Raw genomic sequence first — 23,078 nt, 5'->3', positions numbered from 1 at the left:
TTTAGTGATATCGTTCTGTTGTTATGGCTTTCAGTACTGTTTGAGTCAGTTGGAGGTTTGTCCCAATGGCTCCTTGATTTTGATGTATAGAGGCTTTGTCAGACTAGAGGGTTCGTATGTATAGACGAACAATATATTTTGGTTCTACAGTCTAGTATTCTCCGGTATTTCTCTTGAACCCGATGAAATATATCTCTTTGTTGTGCATGACTATTGTTGAATTGAATTCCTTGAGGTAATGTCTGGCTCCGAGGGTTAGCTTGGGTTTACGTGTAGCCCTAAGCACCGTGTGGCATCTCGGGATGAAATTTTAGGGCGTTACAGCTAGTTTTTCAACAAAACATCAAACTTTCACCCATTGATTCTTTCGAATACCTAATAGGTGTGTTCAATAATTAGTAACCACAACCTCAATCTATGCATCCCTATTTCTAGAATGATACCCATGGTGTAGACAACCTCAAATTCACCCTTATGTCTAAGATAGTGAAAAATTAGTAAACTACACACGTGATTGTCTATCATTGCTTTGGTCTCCACATCCTCTTTCGAGGATGATATAGATTCCTAAAGTTCACCCAAAACCCTTCTTTCAAATATGGCCTTGGACTTTCTAGAGCTTGGAGCTTTCACTCATCAAATCTTTGTGGGTATTTGGGGATTTTACCCATCGAATCCCAACCATAATAGCATAGCAATGATAAAACCCATAAATATGAATTACCATATAGATGCTAACAATAACAACCCATACACACTCAAACCCCTATTCACACATAACCCCAAGAGAGAAATTTAGCTACACATAAGATAAATAAGCATAGATATACCCATAATCTCAATTGAATTGAGTTTTCAAAGATTTAAGCAAATGTTACTTCAAATGTACTTCTCCCACAATATCAATAATGGAAGTGAGCAAATCTTTCACTTAGAAGGTCTCCAATGTATTCTTCACCCAAAATTTATACAATATTTTCTTCTCCAAAAATCGAGGCTATGAACTATAATAAAACTAAAACCTAAAAATTTGGGGAAGATTGAATTGTTCGATAATGATAGGGTTTGAATCCTTTTTGTCAAATTGGGATCAGCACGTGAAATTTTATTTTTGCCCTCGGGCTAAAATCCTCCACTGGGATGCAATCGTGCAAGTCTGGCTGCGACAACGGCTATGTGACGCAGTTTACCTCTATAACCCCAATTGATTGACCATCCTAGACTTCCATGACCACGGTCGGTAGATCGCGACCACGGTACCTAAGGCTCTTTTGTTTTAGGTCTTCAGTTGCACTTTCTTGCTCTCTTTTTTATCAGTTTGAGATCCAATCCACATCCTTCCAACCCTTTAACTTTATGCCAGTACGAAGTGGATATTAGTGTATCTAATCGCAATTATGTCTCATTTTTCATCCATAACAGGGTAATGTGCACTAATAGTGAGTGTGATTAAGTGTTAAACTCACCACTCATCTGGAAACATCAATTATTATTTCTTGGATTTCTTTTCCATCATTACCTCTAAATTTCTTTGGGAAGAAAGCAGTTTTTTCTCTAGCTGCAGTAGTTGGGAAGCCATTGCTAGTAGATTTGGATACTCAAAACAAAATAAGACCTAGTTGTGTCGGGTTAAAGTTGAGGTTGACTTGTTCGGAGAAATCCCAAAGAGAATTAATGTTGGAATAAGTATTCATACTTAGTGTTATTTTAGCCTTCGTAGGTTGGCAACTCTATTTCACGACCCTCATGACCTTAAAGTAATTATTTTAAGGTTGAATCATGATTAGGTATTTCAATGGGTGTTCCCAGACAAGTTTTGGATTTTTTTGGACTTTGTTTGGATCACATTTGAAAGCTCAAATCAGTGGATCGATGCAATCTTGATGCACCGCATCGCCCATCGCATCGATGAATATTTTCCTCCAATTCCCAGTGCAACCGACATGGACTAGATGCGGTGCATTGGCCATTGCATCAATGCTAATGACACGGTGCATCGGTCTGTGCATCGCTAGTCCAATTTTTAGTAATTAAAACCCACATCCAGAGGGATAAATGGGTCTTTTTCCATCTTATATCAGCCCCCAAACATGTAATTAAGCCATCTAAAAGTCTAAATTTACTCATTCTCTCTAGAATTTTTCTAGAACAAACCCTAGTTCATCACATTCAAGAATCCAAGTTCCAAGAAAATCCATCAATCTTTCAGAATTCAAGCTTTAAGGTATGACAAGTGTTCATCCAAGCTTTGGATTCCAAGAAACTCTTTTAAACTTTAAATAAATTTATTTCGTGATTTCAATGATTTGGATTCAAGTGTATTCATGATTATAATGTTGATTGGGTTTCTATTCCATGATTAAGTGCAAGATTTATGTACGGAACAATTATTATGTATGTAGTATCATGTGAATTCATGTTAAAGCCTTGAAATTGTAATGCTCATGTGTTGATTGGTACTATGTGCATATACAACCCCTTCCAAGTGTTTGATGAGTTGTTCATGTGAATTAAATAGTGAAATTATATCATGTTAGCATGTATACTAGTTCATGCCATTCAAGTGTTTAATAAAATTCCTCTATAGATGCATTATGAACAAGTGTGCATTTCTATACTATGCAAGGTCATTTGATGCTTTACTTTTCATGCTTTCAAGTCCTGGGGGTATATAATACCCGATAATTTAGTTGTTTACCTAGAGCTAGTATCAGTTACAGAATAATCTCAGTTATATCACAATCATTAGTTCTCTCAGTCAGTTACAGAACTCGAGAAAAATCAGTAGACTCAGTATCAGTCCAGTCCAGTTCAATATTCAGTTTAGACCTTAGTAAATTTAGTCAGTTAACAGAATTTAGTAGTATTCCATCAGTCAATGAAAATTTAGTGAACTCAGTTTAGTTCAGTTAAACAGTATAATCAGTAATAGTTCAGTCAATCCTAGTATGAACTAGGAATCAGTTCAATGTCTCTTCAATTGGGAATAGGATTTAGCACCGAGAAAATTCGGGGATGGGGGCATTCCTCCCAGTAGAGGGTTTGACCTTTAGTAGCAATCCTTGCATTACAGAACTGTGTAACCAGTGTAGGTTAAGATATATTCCAGCCAGACTAGGGTTGATACACCTCATATGAGATTTACTGAAAGTGAGGGTTGACGAAAGAGCTTCCTTTCAGAGAGGGTTAACTCATAATTGTCTTTATCCGTGGCACAGTACTGACACCCTTTCAACTGGGGTTATAGGTTGGACCCCAATCTATCTATTAAGGGGCATGTCGGTCGGATGATTACCTCTCACAGTCTTAGTTTCAGTCCTAGTCTCAGTATAGAACTCAGTTCAATTCTACAGAATTAGGACTATCAAATATAATCACTCGTTTCAGTATGAAACTCAGTACAATTCCACAGAATTAGGACTGTCAGATACAGTCATTCATCTATCAGTTATACAGTATCAATAAACTCAAACATCAGTAATTCAGAACTCAGTATCCAATGTTCTCATGACCTCAGTTAAACTTTACGTATTCATGCATGTACTCTCATCTTGTTATACTCATCTAATTCAATCAGTATTGTTCATGCAATTGAACCCATGCATCTCAGCCTACCTCACTTAGCATACCAGTATATTCAAAGTACTGACGCATATCTTTCTTTGTGCTATGATGTCTTATATCATAGGTTCAGATACACGGTATCTCAATCACACTTAGCAGCCCGATCCATCAGCAGTAGACTAGTGGTGAGTCCTCATTGTTCGAGGATAGTTTTATTATTCTAGTATTTTATTACTTAGTTTATTTCAGTAGTCAGAGTTAGTTGGGGACTTATCCCATCAACTCCTTGTTCAGATAGTAGAGGCTTTTTAGACCAGAGTATTTTCAAACAGATGTTCAGTTTCAGTATTTATTTTAGATTTGAACCTTATGGCAAGTTTTTGCCTAATTTCTGCATAATTACAGTATTATTATTCAGTTATTGCAGCAGGTAACAGTCATGGGTTAGTTTGTGATCCTTAAAGACTATGAGCACCGTATAGCGTTTGGGGTATAGACTCGGGGCGTTACAAACTTGGTATTAGAGCCTAAGGTTCAATAGAGTCCTAGGCAGTCTGAAAGTCAAATCTAGTAGAGTCTTATGCATGGGTGTGTAGCGTACCACACTTATGGACAGGAGGCTACAAAATGATTTAGGAAAAGTTTCCCTTCTTTCAGTAATTATGTCGTGCGGGTGAGCACAAGCTCAAGTTAAACTCTCTGTCTAATCCAAGTTCCTCTTCTGTTTATAGAATATGCCTCCAAAGAGGACTAAGCACCTCAGCCCGTCCAGCTAGATCCTCTTGATGAACATATCTCCCATACTAAATTCAGAGCAGCTTTCACCATTCTAGTTTATTCTATGGAAGCCCTAAATGAATGCCCAGCTGTCGTTCCAGCCAAACCCGGTGGCCAATACTACTGCAGCCAGGATTCGAGACTTCACCCGAATAAACACTCTATCTTTTACCAGGTTAAAGTCAGATGAGGACCCACAGAAATTCCTTGATCAGGTGCAAAAGGTTACATATATTATCGGGGTGACAGCTAGTAAAAGTACCGAGTTAGCTGCATATCATTTGCAGGATGTGGCTCACCCATGGTTCAAACAATGGAAAGCAAAGAGGGCTGCAGATGCAGGGCCCATCGAATGGGAGGAGTTTGCTATTGCTTTCTGGATAGGTTCTTCCCTCTAGAGTTGAGGGAAGCAAAGGTTTTGGAATTTATAAATTTGAAGTAGGACAACATAACGGTACAAGAGTATTCTAATTAGCCAGATACTCTCCTCATATGGTAGCAGATAGCAGATCTAAGATAAGTAAGTTTATGTCTGGCGTGTCTAATAGTGTGGTCAAGGAGTGTAGGACCATAATGTTGATTAAGGAGATGGACATATCCAGGATCATGGTCCATGCTCAGCAAATAGAGGAGGCTAAGAATAAAGAAAAGGAGAGGGATAACAAGAGAGCTAGAAAAGGTAGCTTCAACTTCACCCAGCCTAAGTCAGAGGGCGGTAAGTATTCTCAATTATACCAAAAATACTTAGTCCCAAATCTGTCCTCAGCTAGTACTCCCGTGCCAAAATTCAGAAATGGTAATAGAGATAGGGTGTCAAGCCCTAAACCCCAGGGTAGTGTTAGCAGTGCCCGAACAAATCCTCTGTGCCAGAAGTATGGCAGAAACCACAGGGTGTCTGTAGATCTGTAGATCTGGCAGTGAAGTATGTTTTGAATATGGTAAGCTAGGCCACAGAGTCAGATAGTGTCCTCGAGTGGGTTCGTAGAGTCAGTATAATCGTCCCTCAGCTTAGTCCGATCGCCCGAATCACCAGAGTGCCACTTCCAGTACCACCAGTGGGCAATGCCCAAATAGACTCTATACACTTCATCCCAGATAGGATCAGGAAAGTTCTCCTGATGTGGTTATTGGTATGTTACTAGTTTATCATTTATATATTTATGCATTGCTAGATCTAGGGGCTTTTTTGTCTTTTGTAACTCCTTATATAGCTATTGACTTCGGAGTCAGTATTGAAATTCTAGCAGAGCCATTCTCAGTCTCTACCCCGGCAAATCTATCATAGCTCGGTGGGTATACAGGAACTGTCCGATTATGGTATCTCAGAAAGTCACTTCAGTAGATTTAGTCGAATTAGAGATGATCAATTTTAACGTTATTATCGGCATGGATGGGCTTCATTTGTGCTATGCCTTAATCGACTGCAGAAACAAAATTGTCCAATTTCAGTTTCCGAATGAGCTCGTCCTAGAGTGGAGGGGTAGTACTTCAGTACTTAGGGGTCATCTTGTTTCCTACCTTAGGGCAAGGAAAATGATATCTAAGGGATGTGTTTACCATCTCGTTCGAATCTAGGACTCTAGATCAGAAACCCCTACTCTTGAGTCAGTATCAATAGCATGTGAATTCCCAGACGTGTTTCTCAAAGATCTTCCCGGAGTTTCTCCTAAAGGGAAAATCAACTTCGAAATAGACCTTCTTTTAGATACTCAGCCCATATCTATTCTTCCATATAAAATGGCACCTACAAAACTCAGAGAATTAAAAAAATAGTTGAAGGATCTCCTAGATAAGGGATTCATTAGACTCGATGTGTCCCCGTAGGGTGCACCAGTTTTATTCATGCGTAAGAAAAATGGTTCTCTCAAAATGTGTATTGACTACCATCAGCTAAATAAAGTCACGGTCAAAAACAAGTATCAACTTCCCAGAATCGATGACATGTTTGACCAACTTCAGGGTGCCAGTTACTTTTCTAAAATAGACCTCAAATCAGGCTATCATCATCTCAGAATCAGAGAATGTGACTTTTTAAAAATAGCTTTCAAAACTCAGTATGGTCACTTCGAATTCTTAGTCATGTTATTTGGTCTTACCAATGCCCTAGCAGCTTTCATGGACTTGATGAACCGGGTGTTCAAGCAGTACTTGGACATGTTCATCATAGTCTTTATAGATGATATCCTTGTTTACTCACGCAGTGAGCATGATCATGCAGACTATCTCAGAACAGTATTACAGACTCTCAGAAACCATCAGTTGTTCCTCAAATTCAGTAAGTGTGAATTTTGGATAAGGTCAGTAGCTTTTCTTGGCCATATTATTTCCAATGATGGCACTAGAGTTGATTCCCAAAAGATTAAAGCAGTGAGAAACTAGCCCAGATCATCTCTCCATCAGATATTTAGAGTTTCTTAGGTTTGGCTAGCTATTACTGATGGTTTTTTGAGGATTTCCATCTATTGCATCCCCTATGTCCCGATTAACTTAGAAGAAGGTCAAATTCCAGTGGTCAGATTCTTATGAGAAGAATTTTCAGGAGTTGAAGACTCAACTCACTACAGCTCTAGTTTTGACCCTACCAGATGCTTCAGATGGATATATGGTATATTAGGATGCTTCCAGGGTTGGATTGGGGTGTGTTTTGATGCAGAGAGGTAAGGTAATAGCTTATGCCTCTAGACAGCTTAAGCCCCATGAAAATAACTATCCAACTCATGATCTTGAGTTAGCAGCAGTAGTATTTGCCTTAAAGATTTGGAGGCACTACTTGTATGGTGTGCACATCGATGTGTTCACTAACCATAAGAGCCTACAGTATATGTTCTCTCAGAAAGACCTAAACCTCCATCAGAGAAGGTGGTTGGGGTTGTTAAAGGACTATAACATGAGCATCTTGTATCATCCAGGTAAAGACAATGTAACGGTTGATGCTCTAAGTAGGATATCTATAGGTAGTGTTGCTCATGTGGAGGATGGTAAGAAGAATTTAGCTCAGGAAGTTCATCAGCTTTCCCGATTGGGTGTTCGCTTAGTTGATTCAGCAGAAGGTAATGTATGGGTGCAGAGTAGTTCAGAATCATCTCTAGTTTCCGAGGTGAAGGAAAAGCAGTATAGGGATCCCAGCCTAGTTAAGTTGAAATAATTGGTCAGAGATCAGAATATAGAGATTTTCTCCCTAAGGGGAGATGGTGTATTGCGTTGTCAGGGTCGGCTATGTGTGCCAGGTGTAGATGACCTAAGATAGTAAATTCTTTCAGAAGCGCATGGTGCGCATTACTCTATTCATCTAGGGGCCACTAAGATATACCGTGATTTGCGGGAGATCTATTGGTGGAGTGGGATGAAGAGAGATATTGCAGAGTTTATAGCCAAGTACTCAACATGTCGGTAGGTTAAGATCGAGCATTAGAAGCCTAGAGGGGCTATGTAGGAGTTTAGTATTCCCACTTAGAAGTGGGAAGAAGTAAACATAGATTTTATGACGGGTTTGCCTCGTACTCATCGTCAGCATGATTCATTTTGGGTCATTATAGACAGGATGACCAAATCAGCTCATTTCCTACCATTCCATACCTCTTAGTCAGACGAGGACTATGCCAAGGTCTATGTCAGAAAGTTGGTCAGATTGTACGGAGTTTCATTGTCCATTATCTCAGATAGAGGTACATAGTTCACCTCTCATTTCTGGAAAGCCTTCTAAAAGGGTTTTGGTACCCAAGTCCTCCTTAGTACAGCTTTTCACCCTCAGACAAATGGTCAAGTAGAAAGGACCATTTATACTTTAAAGGATATGTTGCGAGCGTATGCAATAGACTTTAAAGGTAGTTGGGATGACCACTTACCTTTGATTGAGTTCGCATTTAACAACATCTATCATTCCAGCATTCAGATGGCTCCGTTTAAGGCACTCTATGGGAGGACATGTAGGTCTCCCATTAGTTAGTTTGAAGTGGGAGAGGCCACAGTGGTAGGGCCTAACTAGGTTTTTGATACCTTAGAGAAGGTTCAGTTGATCAGGGAAAGGCTTAAGACATCTCAGAGGCGACAGAAATCGTACGCAGATATGCAAAGAAAGGATCTTGAATTTTAGATTGGTGATTATGTGTATTTGAAGATCTCTTTTATGAAAGAAGTGAAGAGATTTGGCAAAAAGGGGAAACTTAGTCCCCGATATGTCGGTCCTTATTGAATTCTTAGCTATTTCAAAAAGGTAGCTTACGAGCTTGGGTTGCTTTCAGATTTAGCTTTAGTCCATCCAGTGTGTTCCATGTCTCCTTGCTAAAGAAATGCATAGGTGACCCAGCAATTGTATCCCCTGTATGGAGTATAGACATTCAAAAAAACCTCTCTTATAAGAAGATTCCAATCAAAATCCTTGATTACCAGATTCACATACTGGGGAACAAAGAGGTCCCTCTAGTCAAAGTTCTTTGGCGGAATCAGTTCGTTAAGGGAGATACTTGGGAAGTAGAAGCAGATATGCGGACCAAGTATCCTCACCTCTTCTCTGCAAATTTAGACTCAGCCCAAGGTAACAGTTTTCCCTTGACTTACTCAGTTTCATGCTTAGATTTTCTTTATAAACTTGGTATCAGTTACCATTGCATATACAGTCATACATTTATGAGTCCATTCAGTCAGATATTCATGCATCAGATATACATGTTCAATATAAGAGACTCAGCTTATCAGCAATCCTATCCATGTACTCATGCATCAGATATGCATGTTCAGTATGAAATTTAAGCATATCAGTAATGTCAGTTATGAAATCATCTTAAAGTTGTGCATGTCTCGTATTTAAATCCAGTCTATCATTATTCTCATCTTAGTTAGTCTCATTCGAGGACAAATGTTCCCAAGGAGGAGATATTGTAAGACCCCGTAAAATCCTAAGCTTAACTCAGACCTTTAAAGCTTGTTAAAGGGTCCCAGACTTAGAAAATTTTAGCTAAGTATTCACACTTAGTGTTATTTTATACTTCGTAGGTTGGAGACACTATTTCACAACCCTCATGACCTTAAAGTAATGATTTTTAGGTTTAATCAAGATCAGGTATATTAGTGGATGTTTTCGGACAAGTTTTGGATTTTTTGAACTTTGTTTAGATCACATTTGAAAGCTCAAACCAGTGGATCGACGCGATCTCGTCGCACCGCATCACCCATCACGCCGATGAATATTTTCCTCCAGTTCTCAGTGTAAATTCTAGTGAAACGACGTGGCACGTTGTCCATCGCATCGATGCCAACAATGTGGTGCATCGGTCTACGCATCGCTAATCTAAAGTTCAATAATTAAAACCTATGTCCAGAGGGGTAAATGGGTCTTTTCCCATTTTATATCATCCTCCAAAACATGTAATTAAGCCATTTAAAAGGCTAAATTTACTCATTCTCTCTAGAGTTTTTCAAGAACAAAACCTAGTTCATCACATTCAAGAATCCAAGTTCCAAGGAAATCCATCAATCTTTCAGAATTCAAGCTTTAAGGTATGACAAGTGTTCATCCAAGGGTCCCTTCCACCCTTGGATTCCAAGAAACACTTTTAAACTTTGAGTAAATTTATTCCATGATTTCCATGATTTGGATTCAAGTGTATTCATAATTATAATGTTGATTGGGTTTCTATTCCATGATTAAGTGCAAGATTTAAGTACAAAACAATTATTATGTATATAGTATCATGTGAATTCATGTTAAAGCCTTGAAATTGTGATGCCCATGTGTTGATTGGTATTATGTGCATATAAATGCCTTACAAGTGTTTGATGAGTTGTTCATATGAATTAAATAGTGATATTATATCATGTTAGCATGTATACTAGTTCATGTCATTCAAGTGTTTGATAAAATGCCTCTATAGATGCATTATGAACAAGTGTGCATTTCTATGCTAGGCAAGGTCATGTGATGCTTTAGTTTTCATGCTATCAAGTCCTAGGGGTATTAATACCCAATAATTTAGTTGTTTACCTAGAGCCAGTGTCAGTTACAGTTACAGAATAATCTCAGTCATATCACGATCAGTAGTACTCTCAGTCAGTTACAGCACTCAGGAAAAACTCAGTGGACTCAGTATCAGTCCAGTCTAGTTTAGTTTTCAGTTCAGACCTCAGTAATTTTAGTCAGTTGACAGAATTCAGTAGTGTTGCATCAATTAATGAAATTCAGTGAACTCAGTTCAGTTCAGTTCAGTTAGATAGTATAATCAGTAACAAATCAGTCAAGCTTAGTATGAACTAGGAATCAGTTTAGTATCTCTTCAGTTGGGAGTAGGATTCAACACCGAGTGAACCTAGGGATGGGGGCATTCCTGCCAGCAGAAGGTTTGACCTTTAGTAGCAATCCTTGTATTACAGAACTGTGTAGCCAGTGTAGGTTGAGATATCTTTCTGCTGGACTAGGGTTGATACATCACATACAAGGTTTCCTGCTAGAGAGGGTTCACGAAAGAGCTTTCTGTCAGAGAGGGTTAACTCATAGTTGTCTTTACCCATGGCATGATACTGACACCCTTCCAACTGGAGTTAGAGATTGGACCCCAATCTATCTAAAAAGGGGCATGTCAGTTAGATGATTACCTCCTTCAATCTCAGTTTCAGTTCCAATCTCAGTATAAAACTCAGTTCAGTTCTATAGAATTAGGACTATCAGATACTTAGTTCAGTACAGAACTCTATACAGTTCCACAGAATTAGGACTGTCAGATATAGTCATTGAGCTATCAATTATACAGTATCAGTGAACTCAGATATCAGTTAATCAGTAATTTAGAACTCAGTATCCAATGTTATCACAACCTCAGTTACACTTTCCGTATTCATGCATGTACTCTCATTCAGTTATACTCTGTTATTCAGTCAGTATTGTTCGTGTATATGAGCCCATGCATCTCAAACTACCTCACTTAGCATACCAGTACATTTAAAGTACTGACGCATACCTTTCTTTGTGCTATGATTTCTTATATCATAGGTTTAGACGCTCGGGTTCCCGATCATACTTAGCAGCTTGATCCATCAGAAGAAGACTAGTGGTGAGTCCTCATTGTTCAAGGACAAATTTATTATTCTAGTATTTTAGTACTCAGTTTATTTCAGTAATCGGAGTTAGTTGGGGACTTATCCCATCAACTCCTTGTTCAGACAGTAGAGGCTTTTCAGAATAGAGTATTTTTAAACAGATGTTTAGTTTCAGTAGTTACTACAGATTTGAACCTTATGGCAAGTTTTCTCTTAATTTCTGCATAATTATAGTATTATTATTCAGTTATTGCAGCAGGTACCAGTCGTGGGTTAGCTTGTAGTCCTTCGAGACTGTGAGCACCATGTAGGGTCTGGGGTACAGACTCGAGGCGTTACAAGCATAGATCTCAATATTGAATAAGTAATCAAGGAAGGTAATTTATCACTGAGACAGGTTGGACAGGTGAAAGGAAAAGCAAATAAAGGGGGAAAACCAGGGGTTCAACAGTTATAAATCAATACAAGGAGAAAGAAGGGATTAATTTTTACCTCTGACCAAATATTTTTTAGAATATAAGGTCTGTACGAACTCAACAATCTTATGAGAGATTAGTATACCTGCAAAAAAGACACTACTACTCATACATAGCTTTACTTGAGCCTTTTCAGAGGCCTAATGAGCTAGAAGGATATAAAAGGAAACTTGGTTTGCCATATGTCAGAGTGAAGTGTTCTGAAAAATATGGGTTTTTTGGGAAGATTAAGAGACTCAACAAATTCAATACAATAACTAACAATGAATTTTCAAAGAAGGGGAACAAATAAGACCTTCTGTATTTTTACAGTTTATACAAGGTGTAGTGCTTTGGAAAGATTGGAGTTATGGGATAATTTGAAATGTATTTCAAATCAAATTCAGAGTTCCTGGTTAGTAGGAAGAGATTTTAATACAATAATGGATGAAGCTGAAAAATTAGGAGGATAACCAGTAACTCAGCAGGAAACTATTGATTTTGTGAATTGTATTAGTTCATGTGCTCTAAATGAATTAAGATTCACAGACAACTATTTTACTTCGTGGAATGGTAGAATAGAAGAGGAATGCATCTTTAAGAGACTTTACAGGGTGTTTGGCAATAGTGAGTTCATGTTTCTTCTTTTCAATAATAAAGTACACTATTTGATTAGACAAGGCTCAGATCATACTCTTTTACATATAATATGTAATGCTTCCCAGAAGCAAGTGGTAAAACTATTTAGATTTCTGAATTTTTAGGTAAAGCATAAGGAATTTAAACAAGTGGTAGAAGAAGCATGGAGAGGTGAGATAACGGGCTCACCTTTCAATATTGTGCATGAAAAGATAAAAAAAAAGGTTAAACATCTCTATCACAATGGAGAAAGAAAATTTTTGGAAACATTTTTCAAAAAAAATCTACTCTGGAAGATATGATTAAAGCAAAGGAGATTCAGTTAGAGATTCTTCCATCTGAAGAGAATAGAATGGCCTTGAATAAGGTGGAGGTAGATTTAATAAATATCTTTATATGGAGAAGGAATACTGGAAGCAGAAAGATGGGATGAGATGGTTCAAAAAAGAGGACAGAAACATAATTTTTTTATTCCTATGTGGAAAGGAGAATGAGAAAGATGCAAGTTACTAAAATCCAGACTATGTAGGGAGATGTTGTTAATACAACCCAGAATATACGAGAAGAAGTTGTTAAGTTTTTCAGGAAGCAATTTAGCTAAGATCAATAGGGAGATAATCTATAAATTCTTCAATGTATTCCTAAGATAATTATGCAGGAGCAGAATGATCAGATAGTAAGGATGCCAGGCAAAGATAAGGTGAATCAGGTGGTTTTCTCTTTAAATGGGGAGAGTGTTGGTGGACCAGATGGCTTCTCTAGTTAATTTTTTCAGACATGTTGGGATATTATTGGAGAGGACATAACAAATATGGTAAAGGTTTTTTCTGTGGTCGAGAACTTCCAAGGTATATAAATCATACTAATTTAGTTCTCATTACTAAGAAGGAGGTGCTTAAAGCCTTTGGAGACTTGAGACTTATAAGCCTTAGCACTTTATCTAATAAGATAATATCAAGACTATTGCATAAAAGGATTATGGGATTACTCCCAAGCATTATTTCCCTTAATCAAATAGTTTTTGTGAAGGGGAAGAGTATCACTGAAAATGTTTTGCTAGAACAAGAGATAATAAGGGATATTAATATAAGAAATAAAGAGAAAAATATGGTGGTGAAACTGGATATGCCAAAGGCGTATGATAGGGTTTCTTGGAAATTCTTAGTCATGGTATTCAGAAAATTTGGTTTTGTAGAAAGAATTATTGACATGGTTGTTAGGTTGGTCAGCAGTAATTGGTATTCTATGTTAGTAAATGGGCAATCCTTTGGTTTTTTCCAATCATCAAGTGGTTTAAAGCAAGGAGATCCTTGTCCCTTACTGTATTCATTATTGCTGCAGAAGTACTTGCAATGATCCTAAACAAGTTGTTTGAAGTTCCTATGTTTAAAGGATATGGAATGCCTAAATGGAGCCCAAAAATTAATCATCTTTCTAATATGGACGATGTTATTCTTTTTTATTCAGGTCATCCAGGTTCTATGAAAAAAATGATTAAGATTCTGAGGTATTATGAGAGAATTTCATGCCGGTTAATCAATCTAGACAAGATTTTATTTTTTCTACATGAAAAGACCCCAATAGGTATTTGTAACAAAATTAAAAGAATCACTTGCATTGCTCAAGGATCTTTTTCTTTTACCCATTTGGGATGTCCTGTGTTTTATGGATGAAAGAAGAAAAGTCACTTTGAATAGTTGATTAAAAAGATAATGAAAAGGCTAAGCTTCTAGCAGAACAAACTCTTGTCTTTTAGAGGAAGGTACATCCTGATAGTACATGTACTGCAATCTGTTCCTATATATTTGTATCAGCTATGAGTCCCCCTGTTAGTGTTATTAATCATCTTCACAAAATTTTTGCTAAGTTCTTTTGGGCTAATGCCACTGGAGCCAAGAACAAACATTGGGTATCTTGGGAGAACATATGCTACCCTAGGGAAGAAGGAGGTATTGGTTTTAGATATTTACATACAGTAGCCAAAGCTTTGAGTGCAAAGCTATGGTAGAATTTTAGAACCTCTACATCCTCATTATGGAGTGAGTTTATGTGGAATAAATACTATAAAAAAATTTCATACGATTCTGGCTAAAGGCTTTGGAGCATCTCAAACTTGGAAGAAGTTAGTTGATATAAGAGAGGATATCGAGCATAATGTCTAGTGGCAGATTAAATCAGGAAATTCTAGTTTCTGGTTTGATAACTGGACCAGACAAGGTTCTATTTATTTTGTAGAAGGTGAGAATGCATTAGAATGGGAGAGAGGTTAAAGAAATTGTGACAGATAGAGTATGGAACTACTAGAAATTGAGAAGCAAATTATCTCAAGAGATGACTGAACATATAGTGGAGAATATAAAACCACCTAGGGAGGAACATAAAAATGATAAGGCCTGGTGGATGGTAAACTCTCAAGGATTTTTTTCTGTAAAATTAGTTTTTGATATGCTAAGAAATAAGAAGGCGCGCAAAAAAAAGTACAATTGTATTTGGAGAAAAGGGTTGCCTTTTAAAATTAGTTTCTTTATGAGGAGGGTCTGGGGGAGGAGAATAGCTATGGATGATAATCTCAAACAAATGAAAATTAACATTGTTTCCAGGTGTTGGTGCTATGAATATAAAGAAGAGGAGACAATGGAACATCTTTTTCTAACAGCCCCCACAGCTGAAAGGCTATGGAGGCAGTTTGCTATTTTTGTACGGATTGATATTAAAGAGATGGACTTACATTAATTAGTATAGACATGGTGGAAAATGAAGGTTCCTTCTAAGTTGAAGATGGGTTTTAATGGTGTTTATGGAAAAAAAGAATGGGATTAAATATGGAAGTAAGGTCTCTTTCTCTACCTTGGTATGGAAAATAAAAGACTTGGTTAGGAAAGTAATCAAGTCAGCATATCCTTGGTTGATGGTGGGAGAGGGAGATTGGCCATCCTTGGTAAATATGGTGAGACAATATAAACCAAGGTTACATTGTCATAGTGTTACATGGAGCTTCCTGGAAAGAGGAAAGTATAAATGCAACACAGATTGAGCATGTTGGGGAAATACAGGCATGGATGCTATTGCTTTCTACATCAGAAATGAAGAAGGGAATTTGGTTTTTGCGAAAGCTAGAAGAGTAGGGGAAACCAACAATGTAAAGGTTAATGCTTTAGCCATTATGAAGGCTTTGACATACTGTCAATCACAGAATATTGAAGGAATGACTGTTGAAACTAACTCTCTTATTCTACAAAAGATGATTTAGAATCAGTAGAAAATTGCTTGGGAGTTAGCGGAATATGTTGAAAATATAAGATACATGTTGAGAGCAATACAAGGGAAGGTAATTCATATTTTCAGAGAAGAAAATATTATAGCCGATGCATTAGCAAGTGAAGTCATTGAGCATCAACTAGAAAAGGAATACAACATGTTTACAGATCTTCTAACTAAAGTGAGGAAACTATTCAATATGGATAAGTCACAAATTCCTAATTTAAGAATTAGGACATGCAAAACAATAAAGCAATAATGGAAGGCAGGAGAAACATGCATATACAGAATCAGTCATTCATAAGTAGGAAGCACCACAAAGAGGGTTCCTATAAATACAAAGCCACGGGGATGCGAGGGAAAGACATGCACAATATAAACATTGTTTGTCCTAATATAGACAATAATCTTGTGCCTAAACTAGCTAGTTGCCCTAGCTACCAAAAACCTTCACCAAAAAGAGGGGTACATGGATCTTGCCTCTACCGCACCTCAAATTTGCTCAAATCACTACAGCCCAAGCTGATTCATCATCAGACCCTATAGGAGAGTCCAGCAGTGAGCAGAATGAAACTGAGTTGCATAAAAATGAAAGGTAGGATGCAGAGTAGCTTACAGAAAATGTCAAATCCAAGTGTAAGCATGTTACTTCAGTCCTGTAGGGATAAACTCTGACCACCTGAGTTTTGGTTGATGTTAGATCATCGGAAGGTTAGGGGAAAGCACAAGAAAAAAAAGCACTTACCAGAGGTAGGAGAAGATGATAGACAGAGCACCATTGTTGAAATGTAGCGTCCAATCTTGAAGATCACCTAGAGAAGGTAAGAGATAAGGCATTGATTCCTACTCAGAGGGAACATAGCATAAGAGAGGCGGTGGATGAAGTTGAAGAGTACTCAGTACTCTTTACCCAAATTGATGCTTTATATTTTTTAAGAAACCTTTCATATTCCAACTTATTGGATCGGGTCGATTTTTTGGGCTTGTCCACTCAATGTATAGATTTGAACAGGTTTTGAGATTTGATTATTAATAAAAGGTTCAATCCGGACCATAAATTTAATTTTTAAGAATACATTGAATTACTAAAGAACTTTTCAAATCGTACAGTTTTTTTTTGTATTAATATTTCCTTGCTTTTTAATGTAAATTATTAGTCCAATTAATGATATATTCCCTCTATTTCAAAATAATTAAATCATTGGGGTATGACACAACCCTTAAGAAAAATTTTTAGGACATAAATTGTAGGTTACTTTTCACTATTATCTTTTTAATTGTTCTTAAATTACTCTTTTAGAAAATGTGTCATACTTAAGAACCTCATTAAAAGAAAGGGTAAAATTGAAAGAAATCTTCAATATGTCTCTTAAAGAATGAATAATTCATTTATTTTGAATATTAAAAAATAGGTCAATAATATGTATATTTTGAAATGGAGGTAGTAATAAATGTTAACTTCTCCCTTTTTAATGGCATGGCATTCCACAGTTTTCTTGTATGAAGTTTTTCTTTCTCTTTTTATGTATATAAATTATTGCCCAATTAATGATGTAAGTGTTACCTTATCCCTTTCTAATGACACGGACATTTTACAAGCAAAAAAAAGAACATCTGATTTCAAAATTATAAATTTAATTATTTGGATGTTTTAAAATATTCTAATTTAGGTGTAGGATAAAATGATAATTCAATTTTGTATTTAGGGCTTCTCACTTTTAATATAAAACTAGTCAAGTGTACGTGTTTTGCACGTGTGTATTGATTTAATTTATAATGCTAAAAAAATGAAATAAGAATACTAATCTCAATTAAGAGCAAAGAGACACAATATAACTGAAAAATAAATTAGAAAAAAAAGCAACATAAGACTTAAATTTTGAATTACTTGCAACAAATTCTAAATGACAAAATAAACTATTGATTCTATTTATTTTTATCTCTATGTCATGTGGCTACAATTATTACAAAAATGATAATAATTTATTTAACACAAAGTAAATATCAAATAAATGGTTTCGAGCCGGGGTCTATTGAAAACAGTCTATGCCATTTCTGAGGTGGTGATATAAATTATGTACATCTTATCCTTTTCAAATTTCACTATGTACAAATATTTTGAATATGTTGTTATTGTCGTCAAATACCACATAAAATCAATTTGTAATAGAAAAGGTAAGACACGAAAAAAAAAATTTAAAAAGACTCAAGAGTCCATTATCATAATGTTAAACCCCTTGTTGATCTTGTTGTTTATGAATGATATCTTTTGAACCACTATTTTAGATTTTACTTTTTTCGAATTTCGTACAAGACTACTTGCCAAATCATCTAGAATTAAATATTTCAGGTAGACTGATCTTGTCTGTCTCAAATTATCTACAAATTACACAAAAAAAGATATAGATTTCATGAAGTTTGATGAACTCATAAAACTAAAACATATCACAACATACAAACAAAAACATAACTATAATAAGAGTAAAATTAGAAAAGAGAAAAAACAATTTACTATACTAATAATATTTTTTTAATCCCTTTTGATTTATGAATCATATATTTGTCCTAGGAGTCTTATTTTGATATATATATATATATATATATAAGTCCTTTCGAGACAAAATTTTTATAGAATCCTTTTTGGTTTATATATTATGTGTGTATGTCCTAATAATTTTTTAGAAAAAAAAAAAAGTGTTGCAGTAATCTTATTTTTGGTTACATATTGGATTCTTCTTTTAGGTGTACTGTTGAATCTTGTTATTTGTCTATTTAAAAATCAGAAAATTACATGTCATAGACTCAAATGTGAGTGGCTTTAGATTTTTTATTCCAATAAGAAAAGTCTTTGAAAACTAGTCTTCTTTCCTTTTTAAGTATTGTCCAAGTACAATTTTGCCCCTCTACACCTCAAATATATTTTTAAACTTTCCATACTCATTTATCTCTTAAATTTTATTTTTTATTATTTTCACTTTTTTCAAATTTTTTTCTTTAATTTTATTTTCATATTTTAATTCATTTGTCTCAACCTTTACTTTTTTCTCTCTTTTTTTTGTCAAGCATTATCTATTTCTTCATTTTTTTTATTTTTTTTAATTCATTTATTTTTAACCTTTATTTTTTATTTTTATTACTTCTCTTTTTTTTTCCTGATTTTTCTCAAATACCCCCTTTACACTTCAAATATTTTAAACTTTTCATACTCATTTGTCTCTCATGTTCTATTTTTTTTATTATTTGAAATTTTTTTATTTTTCCTTTAATTTTATTTTTATTTTTTAATTTATTTATCTAAATATTTATTTTTTCCTCCTTTTTCTCAAGCATTATCTATTTCTTCTTTTTTTAGTATAGTACAAGTACAAGTTTGTCCTCTATGTTAGAAAATAGAGCAATAACGTAGAGAAAATAGAGATTGGCGTACCTCCAGCCATTGACGATATTCGTCGGAGTCGTCAAAGTTGTAGACATTTGCTTTCCACATTCGGTGAGTCTTCTAAGTATTCAACTCTCACTCTTTAGATGGTGTAGAGTATTTTGAAAGTCATACTTAGGGATCCTTTAACCAGATCTATCTTATTTATAATGTTCTCCATCAAGAACAAATTGGGCGGTTGGGCAACAGTTACAAATGATTTGAAATTCAAATCCTTAACAGTTGAGTAACTGCTAGAATGGGAGGTTACGGAAAGTTACGGGCCATATCAGATAAGACCAATATTCTTCCACTTGGTCCGCATATCCTAATCCCATAAGTAAAACATAAAACATGAATCATGACGATAGTTTCTCTAAGAGCGAGTAGTATTTTTCACGTATTACGATGCATTGTGTCTCTAAGCCTTAACCCTTATTTCTTAATGAATAAACCCAATGTTTATTTAAGGTCTAAATTTTAGTGATATTTCTCAAAAATAAACTGAATGTGCACATAGTTACAAATAAGAGAAATATCATATAAAATAGAGTTTCATCAACATTCATTGTTACAATGATGATTTACATATTGGAACTAAGTCCCATTGTGACTGCATGATCGTTAAAATTTTGCGGTGGCATGCCTTTAGTTAAAGGATCAGCTAACATCACTTCAGTGCTGACGTGTTCAATAACCACTTTCTTATCTTTAATATCTTTAATACGTTATCTTATAGCTAGATACTTGATGTCAATATGTTTGCTTCGACTACCACTTTTGTTATTCTTAGCCAAAAATACAGCAGCTAAATTGTCAAAATATAACTTTAATGGCTTATAGATAGAGTCGACAATTCTCAGGCCGAAAATTAAACCCTTTAACCATACACCATGTGAGGTAGCCTCAAAATAAGAAACGAATTCACCTTCCATAGTAGAAGTAGTAATCAAAGTCTGTTTTGCACTCCTCCAAGATATAGCTCCACCGGCTAACATAGAAATGTATCCAGAAGTTGATTTTCGTGAATCAACATAGCCAGCAAAGTTTGAATCAGAGTAGCCAATGACTTCCAAGTCATCTGATAATTTGTACATAAGCATGTAATCTTTCGTCCCTTGAAGATATCTTAAGACTTTATTTGCAGCTCTCCAGTGGTCAAGATCAGATTACTCTGATATCTTCCTAACATTCCAACAGCAAATGCTATGCCAGGTCTTGTACAAACCTGAGCATACATCAAGCTTCCAACAGCTGAAGCATATGAAATGACTTTTATTTATTCTTTTTCAAGATCATTCTACGGGCACTGATTTAAGTTGAACTTGTCACCCTTCACAATAGAAGCTAAACTTAGGAACAATCTTTCATTCAAAATCTCTCTAAAATTTTATTGATATAGACTTCTTGAGATAAACCTAAGGTACCTTGATGTCTATCTCGATGGATCTTAATGCCAATGACATAAGACGCATCACCTATGTCTTTCATATCAAAAATTTTAGAGAAAAATTATTTCACCTCATGTATCATTCCCTTATCATTGGATGCAAGTAAGATATCATACAGATATTAAACTAGAAAACATATTTTACTCCCACTGACTTTCTGGTATATACATTGATCCATAATGTTCTCAACAAAGTTGAATGAAGAGATGACATTGTGAAATTTCAAATACCATTGACGGGAGGCTTGTTTTAGTTCATATATGGATTTCTTTAACTTACATACCAATTGCTCACTGTCACTAGAGAAGAAACTTTCAAGTTGTTTCATATAAACATCTTTCTCTAGATCACCATTGAGAAATGCGGTTTTCACATCCATCTGTTACAATTCTAAGTCAAAATGGGCTACTAATGCCAATATAATGCACAAGGAATCCTTTTTTGACATAGGAGAAAATGTCTCTAATTTCTTCCTTTTGAGTGAATCCTTTAGCAACAAATCTTGATTTATATCTTTCAATATTACCTGATGAGTCCTTTTTAGTTTTAAAGACCCACCTACATCCAATGGATTTTACACCATTAGGCAACTCGACAAGATCCCAAACTTCGTTGCTTTTCATGGAATTCATCTCTTTCATGGTTACCACAATTCTGACTTTTTGCAATTCATGGCTTGTGAAAAAGACTCAGGCTTATTTTTAACTCCAATGTCAGATTCTTGTAAATACACAATAAAATCACTAGAAATTGCTAATTTTCTTTCTCTAGTAGATCTTCTTAATGTTGCACCAACATTTTCCTGAGGATCATGTTGTTCAACTGGTTGCTCAATAATTTCTGAAATTATTTGAACTTGATCTACTTGAAGATTTTTAGCAGCTTGTGGAATTTAATTGATTTGTTATACAATACCCAATTGTACTTAATGGGTGTTATGTACGACAATCAATCGTTGACTTGAAGTGGAAGGTTGATCTCTAACAGAAATTGTATTCAAGAATGGGAGGTTACGGGAAGTTACGAGCCATATCAGATAAGACCAATATTCTCTCACTTGGTCCGCATATCCTAATCCCATAAGCGAAACATAAAACATGAATCATGACGATAGTTTCTCTAAGAGCGAGTAGTATCTTTCACGTATTACAATGCATTATGTCTCTAAGCCTTAACCCTTATTTCTTAATGAATAAACCCAAAGTTTATTCAAGGTCTAAATTTTAGTGACATTTCTCAAAAATAAATTGAATGTCCACATAGTTACAAATAAGAGAAATATCATATAAAATAGAGTTTTATCAACATTCATTGTTACAACGAAGATTTACATATTAGAACTAAGTCCCATTGTGACTGCATGATCGTTAAAATTTTGCAGTGGCATGCCTTTAGTTAAAGGATCAGCTAACATCACTTCAGTGCTGACGTGTTCAATGACCACTTTTTTATCTTTAATATCTTTAATATGTTCTCTTATGGCTAGATACTTGGTGTCAATATACTTTTTTCGACTACCACTTTTGTTATTCTTAGCCAAAAATACAGCAGCTGAATTGTCAAAATATAACTTTAATGGCTTAGAGATAGAGTTGACAATCTCAGCCTAAAAATTAAACTCTTTAACCATACACCATGTGAGGTAGCCTCAAAATAAGAAACGAATTCACCTTCCATAGTAGAAGTAGTAATCAAAGTCTGTTTTGTACTCCTCCAAGATATAGCTCCGCCAGCTAACGTAGAAATGTATCCAGAAGTTAATTTTTGTGAATCAACACAGCCAGCAAAGTTTGAATCGGAGTAGCCAATGACTTCCAAGTCATCTGATAATTTGTACATAAGCATGTAATCTTTTTTCCCTTGAAGATATCTTAAGAATTTCTTTGCATCTCTCCAGTGGTCAAGACTCAGATTACTCTGATATCTTCCTAACATTCCAACAGCAAATGCTATGTCAGGTCTTGTACAAACCTGAGCATACATCAAGCTTCCAACAGCCAAAGCATATGGAATGACTTTTATTTATTCCTTTTCAAGATCATTCTACGGGCACTGATTCAAGTTAAACTTGTCACCCTTCACAATAGGAGCTAAACTTGGGGAACAATCTTTCATTCAAAATCTCTCTAAAATTTTATTGATATAGGCTTCTTGAGATAAACCTATAGTACCTTGATGTCTATCTCGATGGATCTTAATGCTAATGACATAAGACGCATCACCTATGTCTTTCATATTAAAAGTTTTACAGAGAAATTATTTCACCTCATGTATCATCCCTTATCATTGAATGCAAGTAAGATATCATACACATATAAAACTAGAAAACATATTTTACTCTTACTGACTTTCTGGTATATACATTGATCCATAATGTTCTCAACAAAGTTGAATGAAGAGATGATATTGTGAAATTTCAAATACCATTGATGGGAGGCTTGTTTTAGTTCATATATGGATTTCTTTAACTTACATACCAATTGCTCA

At 35.5% G+C, this 23,078-nt stretch overlaps 1 protein-coding gene and 1 long non-coding RNA gene across 2 annotated transcripts; both read right to left on the bottom strand.

The window, feature by feature from the left end:
- Nucleotides 1–15,978: 15,978 nt before the first annotated feature.
- On the bottom strand, nucleotides 15,979–16,679 carry LOC107842395. Its single transcript, XR_001665733.2, has 3 exons — nucleotides 16,468–16,679; nucleotides 16,339–16,401; nucleotides 15,979–16,262 (listed from the first exon to the last, which is right to left on the bottom strand). It is a non-coding gene; the product is annotated as an uncharacterized LOC107842395 (long non-coding RNA).
- Nucleotides 16,680–19,868: 3,189 nt separating this feature from the next.
- Nucleotides 19,869–20,970, bottom strand: LOC124887105 (secreted RxLR effector protein 161-like). The gene is made up of 3 exons (XM_047396286.1): nucleotides 20,875–20,970; nucleotides 20,314–20,368; nucleotides 19,869–20,221 (listed from the first exon to the last, which is right to left on the bottom strand). The coding sequence occupies exons 1-3, from the start codon at nucleotides 20,968–20,970 to the stop codon at nucleotides 19,869–19,871; spliced, it is 504 nt and encodes a 167-aa protein (XP_047252242.1).
- Between the last annotated feature and the right edge of the window lie 2,108 nt (nucleotides 20,971–23,078).

This window comes from Capsicum annuum, chromosome 9 (assembly GCF_002878395.1).
Source record: "Capsicum annuum cultivar UCD-10X-F1 chromosome 9, UCD10Xv1.1, whole genome shotgun sequence".
NCBI classification, from domain to species: Eukaryota; Viridiplantae; Streptophyta; class Magnoliopsida; order Solanales; family Solanaceae; genus Capsicum; species Capsicum annuum.
Note: the sequence above shows the minus strand (reverse complement) of the source record. Positions and strands in the feature narration are given on the sequence as shown.